At 43.0% G+C, this 24,127-nt stretch overlaps 2 protein-coding genes across 3 annotated transcripts in view; one reads left to right on the top strand and one right to left on the bottom strand.

Annotated features, from left to right (window-relative positions):
• Positions 1 to 284: 284 nt before the first annotated feature.
• On the bottom strand, positions 285 to 22,055 carry DNAJC11 (DnaJ heat shock protein family (Hsp40) member C11). 2 transcript variants are annotated; one of them, XM_035557806.2, is made up of 16 exons: positions 21,937 to 22,055; positions 18,135 to 18,264; positions 15,689 to 15,762; positions 14,439 to 14,540; positions 9,050 to 9,178; positions 8,170 to 8,292; positions 6,632 to 6,705; positions 5,409 to 5,598; positions 4,956 to 5,041; positions 4,386 to 4,502; positions 3,276 to 3,431; positions 2,902 to 2,971; positions 2,723 to 2,780; positions 1,937 to 2,079; positions 1,341 to 1,470; positions 285 to 546 (listed from the first exon to the last, which is right to left on the bottom strand). In XM_035557806.2, exons 1-16 carry the CDS (start codon positions 22,006 to 22,008, stop codon positions 521 to 523), a joined length of 1,680 nt encoding a protein of 559 aa, XP_035413699.1. In that variant the 5' UTR covers positions 22,009 to 22,055; the 3' UTR covers positions 285 to 520. The 2 variants fall into 2 exon arrangements, with proteins under 2 accessions (XP_035413699.1, XP_035413700.1); XM_035557807.2 differs by lacking the exon at positions 21,937 to 22,055 and adding an exon at positions 21,380 to 21,560.
• A 76-nt stretch (positions 22,056 to 22,131) lies between these two features.
• Positions 22,132 to 24,127, top strand: part of CAMTA1 (calmodulin binding transcription activator 1) — a 376,374-nt gene continuing 374,378 nt past the window's right edge. The window contains exon 1 of the mRNA XM_050714866.1: positions 22,132 to 22,210. The gene's annotated coding sequence lies outside the window, so the exon portion shown is untranslated. The remainder of the gene's footprint in view (positions 22,211 to 24,127) is intronic.

Here is a 24,127-nt window from a genome sequence, read left to right as displayed (position 1 = left end):
GTTCCGTCCTCTTTCCAACAACAGGATTTACACAAAAGACTGGAGGTGGCCTTAACTTAGAGAACTTAGAGAACTTAACTTTCCCTCAGGAGTAGAAAAAGTTATGTTACCTACCCCAGTAAGCACGTGGAGAAGCGAGAACAAGTCTTCTTCCTTGTTCAGTGCAGGAAGATATATGTGAGACTGCACAAATGGACTGTGGCTAAATTGCAACTGGAAAGATGGCTGCATGATGGGTGGTGCTCAGTGCCCGCTCACACAACCTCAGCAGAAAGCACTGCGCGTTCAGAGTCATGTCGCTTTATTGGTTACTGAGCCACAATTCAGAGAAATATTGCCTTGGAGTCACCTTGAGAAGCAGGTTCTCTCATTTTTTCTCCTAACATAATTGGTAGGCCACCACCTGCTAAATAGATAGTAAAAATAAAAATGTCTCTGTTCGAACTTGTAGCATCTGGGGGAAGGTTTTGCAGTTTCTGTTGACCCAGGTGCCGTAACAGAAGTGCACACTCTCACCAGATTAGCCGTCTGCATCGATTCTGTGAGCTGTTGGATGAGAACAGTAAATGGATACATGCCACTTTCTAGACACATCCTAGCTTGACCTTAACTACTGTATCATGAACATTCCTGGTCACCAATTAAACATGATTCATTTATACGTCCACTGTACTTATCAAAAGTTTGTAAATTGGTTATGCTTCTCAAATTGGGCCAGTGAAGCAGTCTAGAGTTAACAGAGGTTTGTGCCGTTTAGTTAACTGCCCAGACCTACAGTGGTACCAGTAAAACACATCACTTGTAGATGACGTCTTACAAAATGATTCTGGCAGAGAAAACGTTTTGGCACACAGATAAATGTGGATGAGAAAGAAATCTGGTGCAGGCCTCCAAACTGCCTTCATACATTCAAGTCAGTCCTGAAAGGGCAATCCAGTGCAATGTGAATTGCCTAACAGGGATAGCAGCAGCTGGAGGAAGTCTCTGCTTCTAACTCAGGTTGGATATCTAAGGTTAGATGGTATAAAGAGCTGCATTGCTGCTGCTGAGGTCTTTTATGGTCCTACTCCAGAAGCATATTATGGGTCAGTCCATTTCAGTAAGCCCAGTTCACCTGATAAGCACTCTAGGAAGAGCAATGCTCTATATTCCACCACTCACTAACCGATGGGAGATGATAACTCCAGCAATGCCAGCAGGAAAACCTCCAGCTGACAGATCCCAAGCAGCATCAGAACAGCATCACTGCCACCAGATCTTAGACTGGAAGGCAGCACACTGCTTCGCCTCACAAATCTGAGGCAATCCTTTACTGGGTCCTGAAGGAAGGAGCTACTTACATTGCTTTGGTATCCTAAGGGCCTCATTGTCAGCTGACATCACTTGGTGCAGAACTCCCCGGAACTGATAAAGCACTTTCAAACTCTTCTCCTCACCCACGCAGGGGTCGTAGAAACCTGGAAGCCCAGCCTTTAAACACAGAAGGACAGACTGAGCATCAGGGAATGGACCTTTGCAGATCTTCAACTGACCAAAACCTTTTACAAAACCAGGAGTCATAAAAAGATCAAAGCTTTGTTGGCAATGAGATGAGAAGCTAAGAAATTACCTCCCCAGTGGCAAGTTCTAAATGCAGAAAAGAGTGAATCAGGGGGTCAGGAAGTTGCTGGTGTACAGCCCCAGAATCTCTAACACACACTGTCCCACACTGTGAACACTGAGACACTGTTTCTTTGACACTGGAAATGCTCAGAGAAACAGAATTTCCTAGAGGTTCATAACACTTGTACAGAAATGGCTTCTGTAAATTGATATAAAGTCACTAGCTTCAAACACACTGGAGAAACTCCCTTGTAGGACAACATACAGTTCAATCAAAATTCTGAGTCACACACCTGAGCGCCTGAGTATATGCTTTGACATTAGAGCTATGTACCTTGGATGCCTCTGTAAGGATGAGTTTAGAGTCCTTCACCAAGCACTGCAGGGGCACGGTCACATCTATTACTTTCACCTTCTCATTCTTCCGGCTGTTGTCATTAACAAACTTCCCATACCAGGCATTCACTACAATCAGACCTGCATTTCACATGAAACCACAGATGTGATGAAAGGCTTGCCACCAACAGCTGTGCAGACACTAATGAAAGAAACATCCAGCATTTTCTATTTTTTTTTTTTCTTTCAGTGATATTTAAATCCTCCTTGCCTGGACCCATGTTTCTCAAGACAGAAGAACATTTACACTTGGGTGTTTGTTAGCAGTCTTCAGCAATAGGACAGAATGACATGATATAAATGTCACCCTGATGTGACAGTCCAAGTGAATGTCACTCAACCCACTTTGGAAGATTCTCTTGGAAATTGCTAGCGAACATCAGAACTCAGATTTCCATTATGATCCAAGAGTAAGCTGTGTAGATTAGAGATAAGCGGAACCCAAACTTCAAACTTTCACACATTCTTATACATACCCTCACTTTCGTGGAGAGATGAATCCAAACTGTTGTCTACAGCCTATTGATCCGTCACATAATCTGCCACAGGACAACATTCAGTGCATCCCTAAGCTTTGACACCAGACGCTGAATCACAGTGGGCCTTTCCCAATACATGCACAACAGCAATTATACCATGCTTCATGCCTCCCTTAACCACATTCGTATTGTTCCTTCCTCTCTCCAACTTTATGGAACAAGTTAAGTGGTGTTACAATCTTTACCCATTCTGGCTTCCTCTGCTTCAATTATCCTCCGGACAGACTCTTGCATTAACCGGACCTGTCAAAATACAATGGATAGAGTGAAAATCAACCAGTGTCAGACACTGGGAACCAAAGGGACAAGCCAAGTAAAAACAACTTCCTCCAACTAAGAGGGCTTAGTTACGGGAAAGACTTACTGCAGCTTCTGCCTCCTGCTTCTTCTGAAGGATGTCGCTGGCAGTACTCTCCCTTTGCTTCTCCAGCTCCCTGGCATAAGGAAATCAACATCCCATCAGGTCTACACAATGAATGGGATTCAGCCACAAAGTGGCAAATGTCTACTTACCCACCCCAATTACAACTGACCCACAATCTCACTCAAATGAGATGGGTTTCAAGGTTCTTCCCCACCTTTCAAGATATTTTTGTAGCCTTCCAGAACTCAGTACTATTGACGATGTAGTGTAACACAGTGCTTCAGCTGGACATTCCAACCTTTGCACCAGACTCCCGGAAGCACTTGAGCAGGACTTCCCAGCTCTGTATTTCAAACACAGTCTTGCTAGCTCACCTCTCCTTTTGTGCCTTGAGGTAGGGTTTGATGATTAGCCTGTGCATGGCAAAGTAGATAACTAGGGGTCCCACAGTGGCATAAAATACAGCACTGGGAAGCAGCTGATCTGTTAGGTGGACAGGGAAGAAGTAGGTCTGGCTAGCCCTGTTCAACCTGCAACAAAAAAAAGAACAGTGACAGGTCAGAAGAAATGCAGAGTTTAATGTGCTTGATTAAATATACTTTGCAGCAGCAACAACCCCCAAACAAGACAAGATACAGATGAACACTGATCTCACAAATACGAGACAGTTGTAAACCTGAACATGGCAATGGTAAGGCAGTCAGCTGATGCCACCAAGAGCCACTGTCACGAGGTAGATCTCTCTTGTGCTAATACCTGGCAATTTTTAAGTGTCTTATTAGTCTTAGGAAAATTTGTTTGGTTGTTACTTTAATCAGACAATGGGACCAACATCATCATGAAGAGAAAAGAAAATGCTGATAGAGAAGGTCTATGTTCACAACCCCAGCATGTGCCTTCAAGGAAGGAGTACATTAATGTTCTTCTGAAGTTTATCGTGACATTTATTTTAGAAAACACTCTTCCTGAGACCAAGATCTTCATGTCTTTATATTTTCTGCATCCTGGCATGCCCTCTGCTGGCAACAGTTAAAAAGTGCACTATAGTATATAAAGCCTTGAGAATTTGGCATTTGTGAACTGCCTTATTAATAGTGTTATCATCTATATTTGTTAAAGATAATTCACTAATTTGAGTATATACCTGTGTACAGCGTTGTATAAATGGAATGCAATTAAATACATTTCTTCTAATAATATTTTTGGAAATCTTCCATCCACTTACCGTAATGCTCCAAAACTTAAGCTGTATTTTCAGAGTATTTTGATGCATGCACGCAACAGTCCCCAGAGAGGTCTTTCAGGCTCAGAGTAATATGAGCACAGCTTGTATTAGAGGTGAGGGCAGTTGCAACCTTTTACAGTGATAGTGTTAATATACCTGTATTGCCTTAAGACTGGAACCTTCCCACCTGAATTTCTGAACTAGAATAATGCAGGTTATGGTCAGCCTCTGCAAACAACAATTATAATCTTGAACTGACTTGATTTTCAAAGACACTCCTTGGGGAACTCCGACACTGACAGTGGCTCCTAAAATGCTGTGTCTGGATATCTTCCTCTCTGCTCCGTACTCCACTATGGTCCCAAAGAAACCTGCCCTGGAATGGGAGAACCAAAAACTGGTAAGACAGGGAAGACTCTAATTTCTCTTTACTGAATTCTGTTTAGTGTAACTTCCCACCAGGTAAAACATACAGCAGATATATTTTGTGCACCCCATGTTGGCTACAGGAAGATTCACAGTGTACCTACAAGATAAGATTAGCCTTTTCAGCTTGTAAAGTAGTTAGCAGACTACAAAAACTTCTGACTGTCTTATTGGTGATGATATGGAGGTATCAAACACACAGGTATTTTATGTTCTGCTTCTCTCAAGAGACACACAGAACTAAGACTCCAAGACACTCACTTCAGTTGTTTACCCATTATAACTAAAGAAAAGCAGATTCCAAAAGACTACATTCAATTTGTGTGGAATGTGTAGCCCTACAAAAGCAGGACATAACATCCTTCAAGTCCTGAGCAATGCAAATTTCCTCTTGCACACTTACTTGAGAGAACCTTTCACTCGTGTTTGATCCTCATCCTGAAACTTATGCTGATAACTGACCATCATGAAAGAATGGGGGATTCCCAGCTGAAATACAAAAGGCACAAATTTATGAAAACACACCCTTGGCCACTTTTGAATGTTCCCTCTATATTTCCTGTCTTATCCTTTAAGTGGCACAGAAAACATAGCAATGTCTGCCACTTACTTGTCACAGCCCACAATCTGTGCAGTCTGTGTTGACCATCCTAACACTAATCTGAGCTGATCCACATCAGATGTCACGTTGCTGGGTACAAAGTGCCGTGCTCTGCCAAATGCAGCCGGTTACCTATGTTAAATGTTCTTAAGAGACGGTACCGACTGCTCCTTTACCCTCTATTCCCAAGCCAAAATACTGCTGGAACAGAAAAGCTGAGACCCTGTCCCCTGCATACAGCAGCAGGACTCTCACCTGTAACGCCACTGTGAAATGGCTGGTTTTTGTATCCCGGACGATGCTCGTGTTCATGGCTGACTGGATGCCCCACCGCCACTGTAAGTATCCCATTGTGTTCTTATCCAGGTTGCGGGCTAGAACTGTGGTGAGGCCTGGGCGGATCCCACGGGATGAAAACTGCAGAGCACAGTTTGTAGTGATGAAACTAGAAGGAATGAGAAAAGCCTCATCAGGCTCTCCAGAAGGCCTCAAATTCTCTCTTGCACGTGAGCCTTGCTGAATATGCAGAGACTATCTTGCAGAGAGCATGACCCCGAGGGTTTCAGGAAAAACTCCAAACTAATTTGCACTGTACTGGCCACAGTACCTCCCCAGAAGAGTATGCTCATGCCCTAGTTTACTGGTCTGTGCCATAGCACTGCAATCAACACAGCAAGCTACCTTCCAATCTTTGCCCTTCTTGCCCTAGGCAGAAAAAAATCTGGTCGTCTGCTTAGAACTGCTTTCCTACAAAACTAGCTTAAGAAATGGATGCTTTTTACTGATCTGCTATAATCCAGAAGTTGTTTCTGTTTTAAGAAGTGAGAAACATACAGTCTTCTGGTCAGTAGGTAGCCCTTAATATCAGTAAAGCTTCATGGAAAAGAAACCCTATAGTTCTTCCTGAAGTAAGAAAACAGTACAGTAACAGTGGTCTCCTAAAACGTAGCATTTTTCCAGAGGCTTAATAATACTTTGTAAAGACTAAAAGCTTCTCAGTATCTGCACTAAATACAAATTTCCTACCACAAAGAAGATTTTGTATCTTTAAACTAATCATAAGAAGTGTTAACTCGAACAGTGCAATGCAGATTTATATACAGAGTCCTCTATTGATCTAAGAACATGTACACATTTTTCTGGCTGACTACAGCGACATCAGCTCTCCATTTTAGAATAAGCTTCTATTGATCTCTTTGTGAGATCATGTCTTGAGTATCATGATTTTATGACAAGATCAAATACAAATCTAATGAAGTAGAACAAAAACCGTCCTTAAAATAGAAGTATTAAAATAGAGGACACTAACACACAAAAAGAACACAAGTGTTTTGACTGGTACTAAAGCGCTAAAGTCTAAAGACGACAGACATTCTTTTGTAGGACAAAAAAATCCAGAATTAACGTGAAAATGAATTCAAGCTGTTTGCTTCCTTAGTGTGAAATATTAACCGCTAAATCATTTTTGTAATATTTACCATCTTGGTGTAAGATTACGGAATATCTTCAGACCGAAGAGAGGTCCCTGAAGGTCTCCTGCTCCAAACTCCAACTGTTATAAATGCACAACGCCAAACAGTTAGAAGAAAACATCTTTTGCAAGTGACAAAGTACGTCACAAGCATCATTTACACCATAGGTATTTTACACATTTCTGAATATTTACTGCATATTTTAGCATCCTCTCTTTCCTGCTGGCTTTGCATTTAGAATAAGAGGTGTCTCACTGAGTAGTGTCATCATGAGTAAAACAAAGCCGTTTTTGTAGCCCTACAGGCTAACTAGCACCTGGCTCTGGCTGCTCCGGCAAAAACAGAGAAAACACCACCACCACAGCCCTCCAGTGGCAAACCATGAGGCCTGGCTGGTGCACTCTGAGTATGAGTCCTCGTCTTTAATGTTCATCACTTTGATGCAGATGGCCTTGCAGATAACTGGAGAACTCTTAGGACAGCCTCACAGTAACTGTTGTCAGCAGTTCTGCTGCTGCGCAGTCTCAGTGTCTGCAAAGTGCGCCTGCTGTTTCAGACAATAGTCTGGGTGATTTTCAGGGCTGCTATTCAATGTTTATTTGGTGCTGTCCATTCTCATTAACAGAGGCAGTTCTTTGACCTGACGCCTACCTCGACAATCCTGCAGAAACAGTTCCTACTACATCTGCATCTCCCAAGTAGATTCGTTACATGTTTGTTTTTTTTTTTTTTTGACTTTTTCAGTTATCTGACTCTTGCCTATATCTACAAGCTCCTATGGTATCAACATTACAAAAGCCCAATATAAATCAAATGCCTCCAGTCCATGAATTTCCAAGTAAGTGGAAAACTCCCATTTCTCACACACTGAGGAAACAGGTTAACAGCAGCTGACGTACAAAAAGGACTTGCAGAAAGCAGATACCTGCCAGCCACAGCAGCAATGCCACAAAGCATCTCCAACAAAGCCATTGGTCTCATGCAACAGAGCTTGTGCTCGTACAAGGAGGCACCACAGGTGATTACTTGGGACCCTTTAGCTACTTAGATCATACCTGCCTGCAAGTTAAACTATTTCCCTCCATAATTTCTCTTGTGAGCAGAGCAGTGTTGTGAAACAATGGCAGACTATCACGCTCCCCTAAGATGCGCACTCACAGTCCCTAGGAGTCTTCAGACAGTGAAATTAGAAAGGCCCAAGAGACAGCATAGCCAAATAGAAAGTGAAAAAGAAAAAGAAATTGGTTTGGACTTTCCTTTTTCTCAAACAGGAACAGAACATAGAAAATTTTGTTCTACTATTCCGTACAATATGTTTGTTTTGATACCACTCTATAAATACTGCTATTGCCTAGATCTCCAAGAGCTCTTTTCATGTGACATTCAAGAAAGCTTGTCAGTATTGCTATCCCTATTTTCTGAAATGGAAGCACAGAGAAGTGAAACAAAGCTGAAATCTCCTAAAGAAAATACAGCCTAGGTAACTAATCCAAGCAGCCTGAAATAAACTAGACACAAAAATGCCTAACATCGAGTGCGCTTACCTCTCCCCATCCCTTGGCAGATGTCACCCGTCTAAGAGCAAGATTAATTGATCCACCTCCATTCCCATTCTGGGTAGACAGGTTACCAGACAGTATTGCTGTGTCTGTGGCAGTTAGTGGTGCCTGAAAAAATGAATGTATTGTTACCAATATGATCCTAATTCACACATTTAATGCATACTCTGCAGACACGATCAAACCTGCAGGTGAGTGCAGACTGTAAGCACAGAGACAGGTAACACTACAGTTGAAACTTTGTCATCCACTAAGCCCAGGTGTTCGAACCAGACACAGCCACACTTGCTCTAAATTTTGTAATCAGAATACACCAAAACCAGATAATTCTTACCGTATCAGGTGCTTGTGACACTAACATACCACCTTGTAGTCCTGACCTTATTTGCAATCCCTTCTAATCTTGCTAGCAGACTAAATTTCTTCAACTTTTTGTAACTGAGTATATATATTTTCCCTTCTTTTTCTTACCTATATCCTCAAAATCGGATGACGTGTGTGTTGTGGTTTAATCAGGACAGTGTGTTTTTATATACCGAATGCTCTGTGTTTAGAAAAAACTAGATACCTGTTTCTAATCACAATTCAGCCTCGCTGCTATCAGGAAAGTAGGACCACTATAGTGTACAAACCAGTCCCTAAATTCTGTGGTTGTGCTCACACAAATGCATGCCATACTGTCAACATTCAGTCTTATAGGAACTGAGCCGCCTCCTCCCACCCACACTGGTTAATCACGTCCTCCCATGAAGAAAGACGAGAAACCCCGTGAGCAGTGTTTCACTTTCTGCTGGCTTGCATTGCATTGCCTCGTTCTCTCAGGCCCTGACCCACACCAGACGCAATGCCTGCCTGTCCTCCTTACCTCGATGGACTGGGATATGTGCATTTTGTTTATTTCAATCTGGGGAAAGCTGCTCCCTTGCACATCTTCATATTCTTCATCATAACGATCAAAGAGGTCAGTGGCATCTATTCCAACACTAATTGTTCCCTAAGGAACAAGTGAAACAAGTACCTATTATTAACAAACATCCAACATATCCAGGCCAATTAGCTAAAGTATCTTTACAGGCAACTAGTTTAAAGATTTTTTTGGCTTTTTCTTGTTTTACAATTACATTTTCCACTCTAAAATACATTTCTTACACGTTCAAGACAAACAGAAATGTTTGCAGTATTCTAAAACAGCAATATAAATCATAAAATAAACTGGATAAAAGACAAGTCTTTTTATTTTCAGAAGGAATGAAAGCAACCTGTAGCACTAGCGGAAATTTTTTCTGTTGTTAAATGTAACAGAAGTAGGTAGAACATTTTCACACAGAGGGTTTCTTCTTCCCCCACCACTTTGTCAATATTTTAAAGTTGAATCAATATACTTTAGAAATGAATCTTCTTCGACGGAACTTGGCCAGAAATTCTCTAAATGCTTTCTTCTTATGAACTATCTCAAAAAAAACTTTGCATCGTTCACTTGCAATTGAGCTTGTCAGTCAAACATTTCATTTTCTTTTCCCTAGCTTATATCTCATAATCAGAAGAAAAGCTTGATAGACTTGTAGCAAGTGGTAAATATTTTCTTCCTCAGGCCACAGAAATAATGCCTAAAGCTTATTCCTACAAAAAGTAGGCCACAGCTAAATAGTCTGTCTACCTGCTGCTGTGTTCACTCATAGTAACTGCAAGAGTGGCTTTATTTGAAAAGGGCATGATTAGATCCTTGTCTGGGTCATATAACTTCAAGAGGCTTTTGAAAACTTCCCTATAGATCAATTAAACAGCATAACAGCATTACAGCCCGTATAAAATGTACCAGTTGCAAAAAAAAACCCAAACCCTATGCACAAGCATAGAATTAACTCTGAGCAATTTGTATGAACAACACTCAGTAGCTGGGTAGGTACAAAAACCATTCACACAGAGTCTAAGTATGGACAGAATAAATTCTTATTTCAATCTGAGTGAGAATTTTTCCATGCTCACTCCATTCTAATAAAATCCTGAACCTTAAAAAAGGAAGAATTGTAGAGCTTGACAGGACTCAGAACTTCTGTTTGGTTTGGCTCCCAACTATTTATGTACTGGGGAGATTCCTGACCTCTTCTCAATGTTTATTTTCTGATTGCTTGCACAGAAAAAAAATAATTTTATATATATATATATATAAAAACATAGAAAGTGCAATTATTTTCAGGAGAAATCTGGAATAAGAGCTGCACCCCTATTTTTTTTTTACAATTTATTTTAGAAAGGCTGTTGAATTTCAAATCAATTATGCTTATCTTTCTGTTTGTGGTGATACTAATGACAAGGTCCTGCCATTTATGCAGAATACTACTTTTCAGGCATGAGCTGCAAAGTCACCTTCAAGGGATCTGCTCTCCAAACGCTACAACTTCTTCAGTTTCAGGCCTCTCATATGTTGTGTTGTTCCTTGAAACAAGGCCAAAGTAACAGTGAAGCAAGGCAAAACTGCCAACTGCCTAGGAAGCTGTGCAGCCCTGTGCTGCTGCTCCAACTGTCTGGAAAGCAACTGAGGAAAATAGCCAAAGAGAAACAAAGTGCCAACTTCACTCAATGAAATTCCAATAAATGCGCTCCAGAGTGACTGATCAAACATGTTTAAATAAAGGTGAACTTTTATTTTAACAAAGCAGAGAACTATTGCCATTTTTTCTGATGCTATTCATTTCAAAGAAGTATAAAACCCAAGATCTTCATAGCAGATGAAGGACAGAAAGGTTTTCCACTTGGAGTGCCACATTGAGTGAGAAACCTCTGCCAGACTGCAACTTTAAATTCCAAGTTAAATGTTTTTAAACAAAGGTTATCAAACTAAGTAGCAAGCACGTTGAATTTGAGTGGCAAAAAGAAAACTAAAAAAAATATATTTTCAACTCAGATCAGAATATAAGCAGCAGTAAAGATTTCTTAAGTATTTGCACTAAAAAAAAATTGAAAAATATTTTTATAGCAATATGTTTAATTGTACTGCAATGCTTGTACTCTGTTAATATGTACAAAGTTGTAAACATTCCTGACATTCATCGCACCTCATTTCTTTCAATCATACTCAAAATTTTATGATTTCTGTTTTCACATCTATGAATTTTAAAACAAGTATTCCTTTCAATGAAAATGGAGAAGTCAAAAGGAAAACATCTGGACCTATTTGTGAAAATCTGCAAGATTCATTCAGAGGAAAGGAGCATCTCGGTTTCCTCCTTCGTGGTGTCCCTCCCTCAGCCTCAGCAGAACCTCTATTTAGTTTCTTTTTGCTGAAGTGAGCAGTGAACTCCATGCAGGTATTTTACCTCCTGCCAAGCAGGTGAAGTCACCCTCAGAGATCTATAGATCCTGGCAAGGAAACTGGCTCACACACAAGTACAGGAAAAGCAGCAGATGGTAATGTTAAAAATATTCCCTGAGAACGACAGCACCCCCTATGCCACCGGATAATAGAGAGGGGAGTGCTGCTACTCGCAATTCCCCATCAGCCACCTGCTCAGACCATTGGAAAAGGAAAAACACTCCCCAAAGTACGAGCAGCAGGGAAAAGCTGTAAAGCTCTGCTCAGAAGTTGGCTGTGCACGCTCAGCAACATGCTGGAAAGTACACCAGCTCAGCAGGGTGGGAAGTCGGTAACAGCACTACAGAACCATCCTAAGCGTTATCTGGTATCACCTTTTGAAATCACCTCTATTTAACATTCCTGCAAATATGAAACAGTTGCTATTGATGAAATTAAGAGACATGCCAGAGAGGAATATCCTCCATCCTCATCTTTTTTCTAATGGATTTACCTTCTGAAAGGTGACATATGGAAGCAAGGCTAAGCCTTGAGGGACCTACACTTCTTAAATGTTGACCTTCCACAGCAGGAAAATAATGGGATTTAGTTTCTCCAGACAGGAAGCTGTTCTTCTCAAATCAAGTAATAAACTTTTCAACCGTTCAGCATGTCTTTGAAAGCAAAAACAAAACTCTAAAAGCAAATAATAGATTCAAATCAAAACCTGCCACATTGCCTACATCTGGTTATTGCCCAACATTTCTGGTTAAAATGCTTTATTTTGCTGGTACCATTTTACAGAACTAACAAAATGTTGGAAATTTTAAAAAACCCTCGTGCTCATGTATGAAATGATCACAGCTGTGCTACCTAATTCCACAGGAACACTGCCTGGAGAGAGACTTCTATAGGCTGCCAATCGGCAATTGCTGTAAACACCCAGATGGCTAATTTTATCACAGGACACAGAGACTGAGGCTTACAACCCAGCTCCGCTTTTTACTGCTCACAGCCACGGCAAAATGCCCAGATAAAATGTCAAATTCCTGAAGTCACAGGATTACGCGGAGATTACCATGCCTTCTCTGCCAATACCTTTCTGACCCCAATAACCCTCATCTCCGACAGAGACATTTTGACTTGCCCCATTTTGTGGCATCCAGAAATCTCTTCCTGCCTGGAATAATGTTGTCAAGTCATATTTACATATCACCTTATGCTTATTTACCCTTCCAGTACAAGCAAGTTCTTAATATCTGTACGTTAATCACAACAGCCGGGAGATCTGTATTAGTCAATTTGACCAGCACAGATTCAAAGTCTGTGCCAAGGGGAGTATCTCAAAACACCACAGGTCTTCTCAGAGGGACCTTTTTCTGATACAATCCTAAATACAAATGTACTCACACTTATGTCCACTGAGAAAACACCGTGATTTTAAACTGCTGGCTGTGAAAACACCAGTGACCTTCAAATCCAACACTAGTAGTAGTTAATCAACTGGTAATTTGTTTCTTGGGTTCCCCAAGTTACTCTGCAACACTTCCCAGGTCCATGCACAAACAGTGACTGACACAGGACACCTCCTCTTTCAAAGGCACCAAAACAATATAGCCACCTGTGCTTTAGTGCTTCAGGATGTAGAATCTGTGTTGACTGCAAGTTTCCAATTAGACCTCTGGAGATACCCATTTTTCTATCAAGAATATACGCATTTAAAAATAAAACAAAATTTGCTGTCTCATTATAATTTACTTCTCTGAGAGAGAGAAAAGTTTCTTTGTCTATGTAAATATCTACACAGTTACCTCAGGGTGGAGAGAGGAAAATAAAGGCTCCCCATCATATTTCTATCCTACATGAAAGAAAGATTTCTAACAGGGGTTTCAAAAAATAAGCAATAAAATGGTTCCTGATAGTTTAAGGAAAAAAAGAGGCGGGGGGGGGGGGAGAGGGAGAAAGAAAAATATATAGATAACAGGTAGACTAAAGTCTAAATACATTAGGTGAATGTAGACGCAACTCTCAGATAATGTTATTCACTGCCTGAGAACCAAGATTTTCCTGATTCAACAAGCTTTGAAACCTCACTCACTGGGAACCCTGACAAAAGCTGGGTTTCCCTACATATTTATCAAGCCTAGAGCCTGCAAGGCCATTACTATTCTAAACTACTGGAGTACTCAAGTCCCAGCAGGTGACAGAGGAAGCAGCGGTTGATCATCATTTCCACGCTTCCCTGCCACTCCAATGCTACCACAAGCAGATCATCCTCATCACAGGATTCTTGATCATCCCTAAATAGCCAAGACTCAGCTGTCAGGTGGGTCATTTAGGGTCACTTTATTGCTGCTCAAACAGACTGAGAGATGAGAATGGAATATTCAACGATTCTCTTTGTAAAAGCGTAATAAAACTTTCTTAAAACAGACATTAACTGAAACTGGCACGATCCCAACCCTGCTCAGCTTGATTTTGCTCACTGTGCTACAAGTGCTCACAGTGAGCAGGAGGAGTTCCACTACCCATCTGGTTTGGTAGCTGCCTCATATTTTCTGTTGGTTTCAAGGCTGCATTTGAATATTTGCCCGCATTGTTGGGACACTACAGCAGTGTTGAAGGGAAAAAACTATCAGGTAACTGCAGGGTTTCATTTGGGATATTTGGAAAGAATTCATAAAAATTTCAGTGTAAGGAATGTTTTCTTAAAATTGCTGAAAGAGATATTTTACTCTGAAACTTATCAACAGGAAAAAAAGTAAGAAATATTGGTCAAAGATTTAGCTTTTTTCCCCACATTTTCCAAAGAAATCACATGTTCAAAAAAGGAAAAGTAATGCACTAAGTGTGGATACCAAAGGGGATATTTACCATAGCCCTTCACTGAAACTCATCACCCTTGCATATTCCTAAAGATTTAAGGATTCACTGTGGAGACTGGGATGAAGTCTTCGCTTACCTTTGGATTAGTTCGCTGCTGTAGTCTTCTCTCTTCCCTCTCTCTTTGCAAACGCTCAAATTCCTCTCTGATTTCAGCTGGAGTTCTCTTCCTTTCCACAACCTGTTTAAAAAGAATTTGAAAACACAAAAGATTACCAGAGAGAACGTCCAGGGCGTTTCTGCTGATGGAAATGAGGTCCACTGACCTGGGTACACTCTAATACTTTGTCCCTGATGCTGCTGTAAGCCACTCTGCACGAGTTTAAATAATCAGAGTTTGGAACCAAACACCTGGGCCATATCAAATGGCAAGCAAGAGAGTAAAACACATGCTTTGAGAGAAGTGAAATGGTCTTGTTCTTTCTACTCTCTTGAAAAAAATAGGGCAAGAAGGTTTCAGACCACAGGTAGAAGACACTGCGGTACAGCCCTTGCCAACAGCTATCCGTTAACTTCTCTACTAGGTGTAGAAATGAAAATGACTGAACGCCTGGCATGAGGTAAACTGATGGACTGCTTTGTGATTTTAGGCTATGCTGATTCACATCTATTTACCTTACATGTCTCAGGGAATTCGGGTTTTAAATAGGTATGGCTCTAGTTATGGATAGAAAAAGTATTACATTTGGATTTTCAAAATAAGATTAAACCTGCAATGAACAGCTTAAAATGTCTGTTATATGCTGCCATTGCTCCACACGTCTCGCTAATAACCCCAAACTTGATCTTGGTACTGACTTGACCCAATATAATATGATTTTGCAGCAAGCACTATAATTTAATTGACTAAAACTGACAGAGGGGACTTAACAACAGGAAAGCCAGGAATGGATAAGCTCTTCTTCATAGCACTCTATAGCTGTTCCCTCCCAGCAAGACAGGAAAAAAAAATTCAAACCCATAGGCTAACTGGTATGGAAAAAAAAGTTTCAGATGAAAAAGACAAGCCTAGCTGGACAATACTGATGTATTTGTCTCAGATAAAAAGATGTTGCCTGTCATGGTAATATCCTATTAGAGAACTCCATGTCAGATTTATTGTTCTCTTGTCAAGTAAAAAAAAAAAGCAAGTATTCTTTGAAAACCCATCATGGTGTTCCAGGGAGGGAGCACGGAGAAAAAGAGAGAAAGAAAATTAAACAAGAATGCCTTCTAGCAGACAGGCATTTTTTAACATCAAGGTGTCAGTGCAGCTCAATATAACAAGAATTTCAGATAAACCTAGGTTTAGTCAATTCCACTGGCCATAAAGTGTTAAATTTCTCTCACCTCCCATCCTTCCATCTCCAGTCCTCTCCTCCCATATATGTCATAGATGGCTCTGGTCTGTGGATCACTAAGCACTGCAAATTAAAATCAAAAGAGGCAAGAACTCAGTTTTTGGTCTTCTCAAAGTTCAGGCCAATACACTTGTGTTATTTAAACACAAATTCTGAAAACTTGTTCTACAGGTGCGTCCAACTTTTACATTAACTACCTTTAACATTTTCATGTGTTATAATAATAGGAAACACTGACCACCTCCCTCCAACTTCGTTTTTTTCATAATTCGTAAATATACATTTAAAAGAACATGAAAGAGACATGCAGACTAACTGAATATTCCAACAAGGGTTTTTAATATTGCTTTTTTAACTTAAGGGTAACATAAACCCTCTAACAATCAATGGGATTACTAGCAATCCAGTGATAGCAGCCCCTGGAAACCTTCTAAATGGGAATAACATCCACCTCCAACTAATGTTCAAAGCCTGCTCCTTGGTATCTGGCTCCTTGTCTTCAACCTCCCTCACCATCCCCACTCATTGATCCTTTCCCACCCACTCCAAACACATGGAACATGCCAAGCACCAACAAAGCAATTTCCAGGACAGAATTCAAGCCTCATGAAATATCAACTACAGGATAATTGTAAAAATGCATGTAGAATTCAAATCTCCCAAAAAGTCACTCAATACAACAGAGAAGATGAAATATACCAGTAGATTGCAACAATTACTTTGGAAAAAGACTGTACACAGAATTAAGAAGAATCTCTAAGGCATATTGTAACGTACAATCTCTCCTACCAGAGTCTTCATTAAAACAAACACACAAAAAAAAACCAACCACAGTATTTTTCCAACAGGGTTCCAAGACAAGCTTTATCATTAGCATGTATTTCTTCTGACTGTGTAGGAACTGATGAGTCTTCTGGGAGCTGGATGTGTATATTAGGGAAAAGAAGTCTTATACTAGTAAACTGAGCTTTGATCTCAACTACATAAAGATTATTGAACTTGCTAAATGTCACAGGTAGATACTATTTTTCATGAATTCTGATGAAAGAAAACTGTTATGGGATATTAAGAGATGGAAGAGGAAGGAGAAAAATAGGCAGAAGGTGAGGTGGATTATTTATCTGACGTTAATATTATTCTTTTAAAATTTTACGCAGACATTTGGTACTAGACAAGCAACAATTTACATATACATGGCAACAAAGCCAAGCAAGGCCATGTATTTCAATGGGAAAATTGAATCTAAGTAGACCTATTCACCACAGAATGTCAGTGCTCTCACAAGTCGAACTAAAATGCAATTAAAAAAATTATTGAAGTGTCCTGAGATTTTATTCTTCATGGCAGTGACATAAAACCTTCAATATTCTTTCCAGTAAAAGTTCCTGTATGTTTTAATGCCTAGCTAGGGACAATGTAAATGACTCCACCCATGTTCAATTTCAACTGGAAGAAACAAACGCTTATCACTCAGAAAACAAGAGAGTAAAAAAAAAAAAGTTTAGCTCATTTTTGAGAGCTAATAGAGGAATATTTATATACCTTTATTCATTTTGCTTTAGCTTCTCTTTAGGTTGTGCCACTAAGCACTTAGCAGTAATTTTTTAATGCAGAAGAGTCCTACCAGCTTCTAATCAGTTTGCATTCCAGCTGCTTCTTATCGCATTTCTAAAACGCTGCAAGCTAATTCTAATGACCCATTTCATTGTGCCTCAGTTATGCTATCTATTACCTTTGGTAATATCACGATTTACATAAATGTTGGCTTAATTCAGAGTATTTTTAAAGGGCTCTGACATCCTTGGATGAAAAAAAATCTACTTGTCTATACTTTGTCCTTATCTCAGTCTTAGAATATGGAAGAACTTGCTGAAAGACAACAGAGACCTTAATCACTTGCTTTGGAACAGAAACATAGGATGTATTAGTTCAAACGTAAAAGCTGAAATTGTCTTTCTGTTTGACAATTTTCAGTTCTCAGTCTCTGGGGGAGTCTTTCCAGAAGTCAGGGAAGTGGTGAAAAGATTATTTACAATATGCAGGAGATAAGACGAGGGAATGGCTTCAAGTTGCACCAGGGGAGGTTCAGGGTAGATATTAGAAAAAAATTATTCTCAGAAAGAGTAGTTAGGCATTGGAGCAGGTTGCCCAGGGAAGTGGTGGAGTCACCATCCCTGGAGGCGTTTAAGGCTGGATGTTGTACTTAGGGACATGGTTTAGTGGGCAATATTGGTGGCAGAGGGACGGTTGGAGTAGGTGATCTTAGAGGTCTTTTCCAACCTTAATGATTCTATGATCTTGTTCATTGCAGAATTTATGCTGCATCGCTCCTCTGATTTACAGGACAGAAGCAGGGAATAAAAAATTACTAAGTATCAGGAAATGTTATTACTATTTTGTAATAATATTTGTTTGTGCTCCAGAAAACCCCTGACCTTCATAAGCTTGGTGAACAAGGTTAAACAGCCGCTCAGCTTGTGTTTTCAGCTCTGGGTCTCTGTGCTTGTCTGGATGGTAAAGCATACACAAACGGCGGTAGGCAGCTTTTAGTTCTTCCTGAGAGGCCTGCAAAAAGCAATAAAAATGAATTTAGATACAACCAAGGCTAATTAAAAAAGACCATTCTCAAAATCTGCCTTAGAAGTCCAACAGCTATTACATTCTGTTACTTTTGCTACAGAAGATCAAGAATGGACTTCTGTTTCATCGTAGGACACATCGTTTACTTAAGTTAACAAAAAGTTCAGTATTTTCCAAGCTATTTGTAATAACATGACAAGTAACAGCAGCAGCTCATCAAGGTACATCTAGGTTAAAAAAAAAAGTTAGGTAAAAACCAAACAAATAAAAAACGGAATCTGTATTCATATGTTATTTTTATTACACAACTGCTATCTCCCCAATTCAGTTCAGAAGAGAAGAAAAACAAAGTCACCTCAAACTCAAACTCACCTTGGTCACTTAAATACAGAGCTTTACATCAAATTCTACTTCTATTTAATCCTCAACTTTCAAGCATATCAAACTATCAAAAAACATAGCAACTATCAAAAAATGTTGACTTTCCACAACTGTAAAGAAAATTAAACCTGTAATTTTATATTCTTCCCATCACTGCTACGCTCCCTGGCATTTCCTTTCCTACACAGCAACAAGGACGCTCTCTTGTGCTGTGAGAATGGCAGGCACATCACGTCCCCTCAAAAATTCACTCACCTGCCATAGATGGATGAACAGAAGAACAGTAAGTGACTAAATGCATCAAGAAAAAAAATTGTACTCACAACTACTCCGGAATTTTAGATCGCATCTGGCCTCATTCCAAAGACATTTGGTGAATAGAGATTTTGGATGGCTCTTTCAGAATCAATGGAATAATAAAACATGCCTTCCTTTATCATCTCCCAGGAGACAATCTCAGAGCATGTTTTTTTTTTTCTTTTTGACTCTAGAAAGTCCTGGTAGCTTCCCCTTTCTCACCTAGTTCCTTGTATTTCAGCCGCTATCTATTCCTTGAAAGCTGATTAACACACATTTAGAAATGTAGTTACCAAAGTCAACTGGAACTTCCCTGAATGGCCCGGTTAGCAAATGCAGCTCCCAGGACTTCAGAGAGGTTCGTACTGGCCAGCTAGGAAACTGTCCATGCAAGGATCGATTCCTGGGGCACTTACTACAGAGCAGCAGGAAGCAGAGTACCACTTCTCTACACCAGGGGAAACATTCAGAGTAAAAAAAAATGGAACAACATCGCCGTTATTTGCTGGCCTCCTTCAACCAAATGCAATCACCTTTTTGTTACAGTGAGGGATTATAATGGACAGGAATACAGCAGAGCAAGTGATTAAGGGGCACCAAGAAAATGTCTTCTGATAACAGATTTTAAAGACACAAGTTCCACCTACTCTTAATGTTCTGTGACTGAAGCTTTCACAGTTTCCTAATTTCACTTTGGAACCAAAGGCTATAAAGGCTTGTTTTCTGGAGAACTATCCATCTTCTTCCGACTTGTGGCAAGGAGAGTGAGGATTTCCATTTGAAGAAATGCATTCACGTGCATACCAGAACCACAAGCCCATTCGGTTTTTAGGACACCTTAGAATAGATGATTTCTTTGCACATTTGTACTACTTAATGTTATTTTTTCTAAATGATATAGCAAAAGTAAATCTGCTAAATTTGCCATTACCAAGACGGTCAGGTAGCTACAGCCCAGCTACCTTCTTTTTACTACCTTGTGCTTTCTTGGACATTGAATTTAAACTAGATTGAAAATGTAGGGGAATATAAAGCTCTAAAATGACATTCGTTAATCAAATTAATGATAAATGGCTTAATGTGCTATTGATTATATAATAGAAATGAGCAGTTTCATTCTTCATAAATGCCATGTTCAATAAAACGTTAGATTGGGCCTTTCATCATCACTGAATAGATTGGGTCATTGGTTCAATATTTCATGAGCGATAAGCTCTCAGAAACCACTAAAGAAATACTGACATCATTTCAAGTTGCAATGAAACGCACAAGTCAGTAATAATCATATGCAAGTTACATTTTTAATTTTGCCTGGAATTTTGGTAATAAAAGGTGCACCATTTCCCTGCTTGGGGCTTAAACAACTTCACTCAACGTTTCAAGCACGCCACCACATTTTTACTGGACTGAAATCCATAAAAGATTAAACACACATACACACTAGAAAATTGCTGCTCAGCAGGCTTACTCTCCTCACCACAGCTGCAAAGTTCCGTGGTTAACTCTTTCGTTAAGCTTAGCAGTCCCATCACGCAAAATGGGCTCAGCAGACAAGAATCATAGAACGGCCTGGGTTGAAAAGGACCCTAAAGATCACCTGGTTCCAACCCCCCTGCCCACTGCACACCAATGCTATGCAAGATAGCACTGCTGAATTTAATTATCAAGGGGTAATTAACAAACCAACTAGTACTCTCAAGTGAAATTACCCCTTCAAAGATCATTTTTAACTTGGTTTCCAGTTCCCTGTTGTACCAAACCTGAATTTTCTGGTATCTGTTGAAGAGCTTAAAGTCTAGCTAAGTTAACTATTAAGCCCTCACCGTTAACCTCCCTGGCAGTCACAACGCCCGCGTGCTTCCCATCTTATTCTTAACCTTTATATCTGCGCATTGATGACATTTGGGAGCATGAATTACAAGAGCTGTCGAGTGAGGTAAAAACGCAACCCGTTGATTTTAACAAGAGCCACACAGGAACTCTCCAGAAAAGAAGATATCAGCTAATACAAGTCTGTACTTGGAAAATGAAACTGAGGAGTATTGATCGTCTTGTTTCGGGCAAAAATATATATCTGACTTGGAAACGTTTGGAAAGTGCAGTCCACACAGTACTAATTAAAATAAGAAGGAACACAAAGCCAAAAAGTTGCGTATTTTCTGCATATACGCGGAGGTAGGTTTAAGACCAAGCTATTGCATATCCCAAGGAAAATGAACAAAAAGAACTTAATTCAAAAAATTACTACCTCATCTTTCACTTTCCTACACTGTCCTGTGTGCTGGAAACACAATACGCAGTCCCGCGGTTCTATTTTGATTTGTAAAATACCAAATCGATTGCAGTATTACAGCAACAAGAAAGGGAGCTGAAAAAGACCCTTTCTTGGCTGTATGTAATTCGTGTTCGCGGCATTCCTTACGATCCTCACGCATTCCTGGCGACGGTCACCCCCACGCTTCTTGCTCCCTAAGCGCTCCCCGTCCGCGTAAGAAGTGATTTTTCCAGTTTAGTTTCCTGCTCTGAACGCGCCCCGAGCTAGGACCGCGCCGATGCGCGCACCCCCCGAGGGCTCTGCGCGGCTCCAGCAGCCCGGGCCGGCTCCTCGGAGGAGCAAGAGCAGAGCCACGAGCTCGGGAAGCGCCGCTCCTGAACCCACGGACAACGAGCGCCTCCAGGCAGCGCTCGCGAGGCTCCCGCGCCGCGGTCGGGACGCGAGGCGACCCGCCGAGCCGCACACGGTCACAGCGCAGCCGGGGCTCGGGGCGGGCGGAAGCTACCGCAGCCAGCCCGGCCGCCCCCAGCCCCGCTCGGAGGAGGAGCAGGCGGAGGAGGGCCGGGGAGGCCCGAGCCGAGCCGCGCTCCCTCAGCGCCCCGCCGCGGCCTCGCACCCCGCGGAGGACGCGCGCAGGAGGCCGAGCCCCGGCCCCGCCGCCCGCCCGCTCCCGCCCGCGCTGCCCGCGGCCCGCCGCCGCCCACCTCGCGCCGCACGTTGAGCAGCGCGTAGTAGTCCTCGTTGTCCGGCGCCTCCTCCGCCAAGGCCGCCGCCATCTTCCCGACCTCTCACCCCGCCGCGCCGGCCGCGGCCCCGCCCCCACAGCGCCCCCCCGCGGCCCGGCGGGGCGGTGCCGCGCCCCGTGCCCGCGCGTGCGCCCGGGGGCGGCGGGCGGCCGGGCCGAGTGCGCAGGCGCGGCCAGGCCCCGCCCCGGGGAGCCGTGAGGCGCGGCGGGCGGCGGCGGGCGAGGGCTCCGCGGTGAGTGCTCGGCGCGGCGCGGGCTGGTCTTGGCCCCGGCCCCGCGGGGCGGGCGGCGCTGCCCTGCCCATGAGGCGTCTCCCCCCGCGCTCGCTCCGTCCCCCCGGTGCCGCGGGCCGGGCCCGCTCCCCTCAGCAGCCGGCCCCGTGCCCGCGCGGCGCTGCCGCTGTCGGCCCGCTCCCGGGACCGCGGTCCCCGAGGGGCCGGCGGCTGCGAGACCGCCGCGGGGCCGCTCCGCCGCCGCCTTCGCCCGGCCCCGCGGCTGGCTCGGCGGCCCCGGCGCCTCATCCCGTCCATCCGCGGCGCGCGGGGCCGGCCGGTGTCCGAGCAGCGCCGCGCCGTGGGGCCGGGTCCTGCGCTCGCCCGGGGCGCTGAGGGGAGCGAGAGGTGGGAGGCGGCTGCGCAGCGCCGGGCGGCTGGGACGGGGCGGGCAGCCGGCAGCTCTCCCCGCCGCTGTCTCGGTGCCGGTCCGCGGCGGCTCCTCTCGGGCCCGTGGGGCTGCCACGGCTGGCGGCGGGGCGAGCAGCCCCGTGCCGTGCCGTGCCGCGCCGCCCTCCCGGGAGCCGAGAGCTTCGGTGCCGGGCCAGCCGCCGGGGGGCACCCGCGCGGTGTTACCGGCAGCGAGGTGGAAGAGGGCAGCGACCCCCGAGCCCGGGGAGCAGAGCGCTGCGTTGGGCAGGGCGTCTGGGGGTCCCGTACGCCGCGTCTCCCTGTACGGCATCGCCGTGGGCAGCGTTGGCGTTTGTTGGCGTCTCCGGCGTGATGGGGTGGCCGGGAAAAAGCGTGGGACCTTTGCTGCTCTTGGTGGGGTGCTGCCCACGGCTGTATTTGATGCTTGTGTGATCCTGGAGTGACTCTAGAGCCCTTCCCTGCTTGAGGAGCTTTTGGAAGGCCTCTTATTAACACCAGTACAGGCTAGCATGAAGCTAAAACTGTTTTCCCATTTCAAAGTTCTGCTCAGATATTTAACAAGTTCTTCTGAGCTAAGGTAGTTAGCAAGGAAGCATTGATCGTGTTACAGAAGTTCCTCAGCGCTCAGGGTGGCTGAGACACAGCGCTTAGAACAAGGTCTGCAAAAGCTCACTTTCTCAGAAGCCATGTTGAAACGCGTCGGTTCTGCAGGGGAGTCACCTGGCAGCATGCTTTTCCTGAATGAACCCACCTGGTAGATTCTTTTTTTTCCACGTGGTTTAGAAGTTGAGTCTATGCGAAAATACAAAGAAGACTCGAGTTCTGAGGATGTAAATCGCCATGGCAACATCCTCTTTCCCATGGATTTTGGTCCTGTCATAGCTGCGCTCTTTTTCTAACGTGATCTGGGAGTTGTGCAGTCCTTAGGGATGTTAGTGGCAAAGTTACTGGGAGACTTGCCCCTTACCAGATTGATCTAACATTTTCCTAAAAGACACAGCTGCTCGTTGCCAGCTCTGGCCACTGTTTTGCATGCATCACAGATGATTCAGGAGAATTATTTGGGAATGGTCCACAGATGTCACATCTTGGCAGGGACATATAGGGAGAGAGAAAGATGACTTTAGCGAGCTAAATATGAACTGTGCTTTCTAAGCATGTGGAGAGAGCTCTTTAAAACCTTGAATTACAGCAGAGGAAAAGTTACTTCTATAGCAAAAAAGCAATTTTGCAGAAAAAATAAGTACTTATTTGTGCTTATTTGTGCCAAGTTCTGGCTCAGGGTGCTGTGTTTCCCTTGCCCATGGTGCTACTTGTAGGTTCCTGACACTGCATAAGAAGGCGTTGTGGTGCCATGTGGGATGCAGTCTTTGTGATGAGAGCAGCAGATCCCAGAAATCGGATCCTGGATTTAGCAAGCCTGTGTGCTATCAGATATGTGATGCTGTGGCTTCTGCTCCAGTGTGTTTAGCATGTTCCTTTTGTAAATCGTGAGTAACCTTACTA

Source organism: Cygnus atratus, chromosome 21 (genome assembly GCF_013377495.2).
Source record: "Cygnus atratus isolate AKBS03 ecotype Queensland, Australia chromosome 21, CAtr_DNAZoo_HiC_assembly, whole genome shotgun sequence".
NCBI lineage: Eukaryota > Metazoa > Chordata > Aves > Anseriformes > Anatidae > Cygnus > Cygnus atratus.
This window is presented reverse-complemented; position numbering and strand designations above follow the sequence as displayed.

Bases quoted from the DNA above. Each gene is read 5' to 3' on its own strand.
- DNAJC11 (XM_035557806.2), bottom strand. From the start codon at position 22,008: ATGGCGGCGGCCTTGGCGGAGGAGGCGCCGGACAACGAGGACTACTAC. The intron at 2,972-3,275 runs GTGAGCTAGCAA...TCCTTATGCCAG, and splicing joins CTCAAGGCACAAAAGGAGAG to GGAGCTGGAGAAGCAAAGGG. The intron at 1,471-1,936 runs GTACATAGCTCT...CTGTGTTTAAAG, and splicing joins TCCTTACAGAGGCATCCAAG to GCTGGGCTTCCAGGTTTCTA.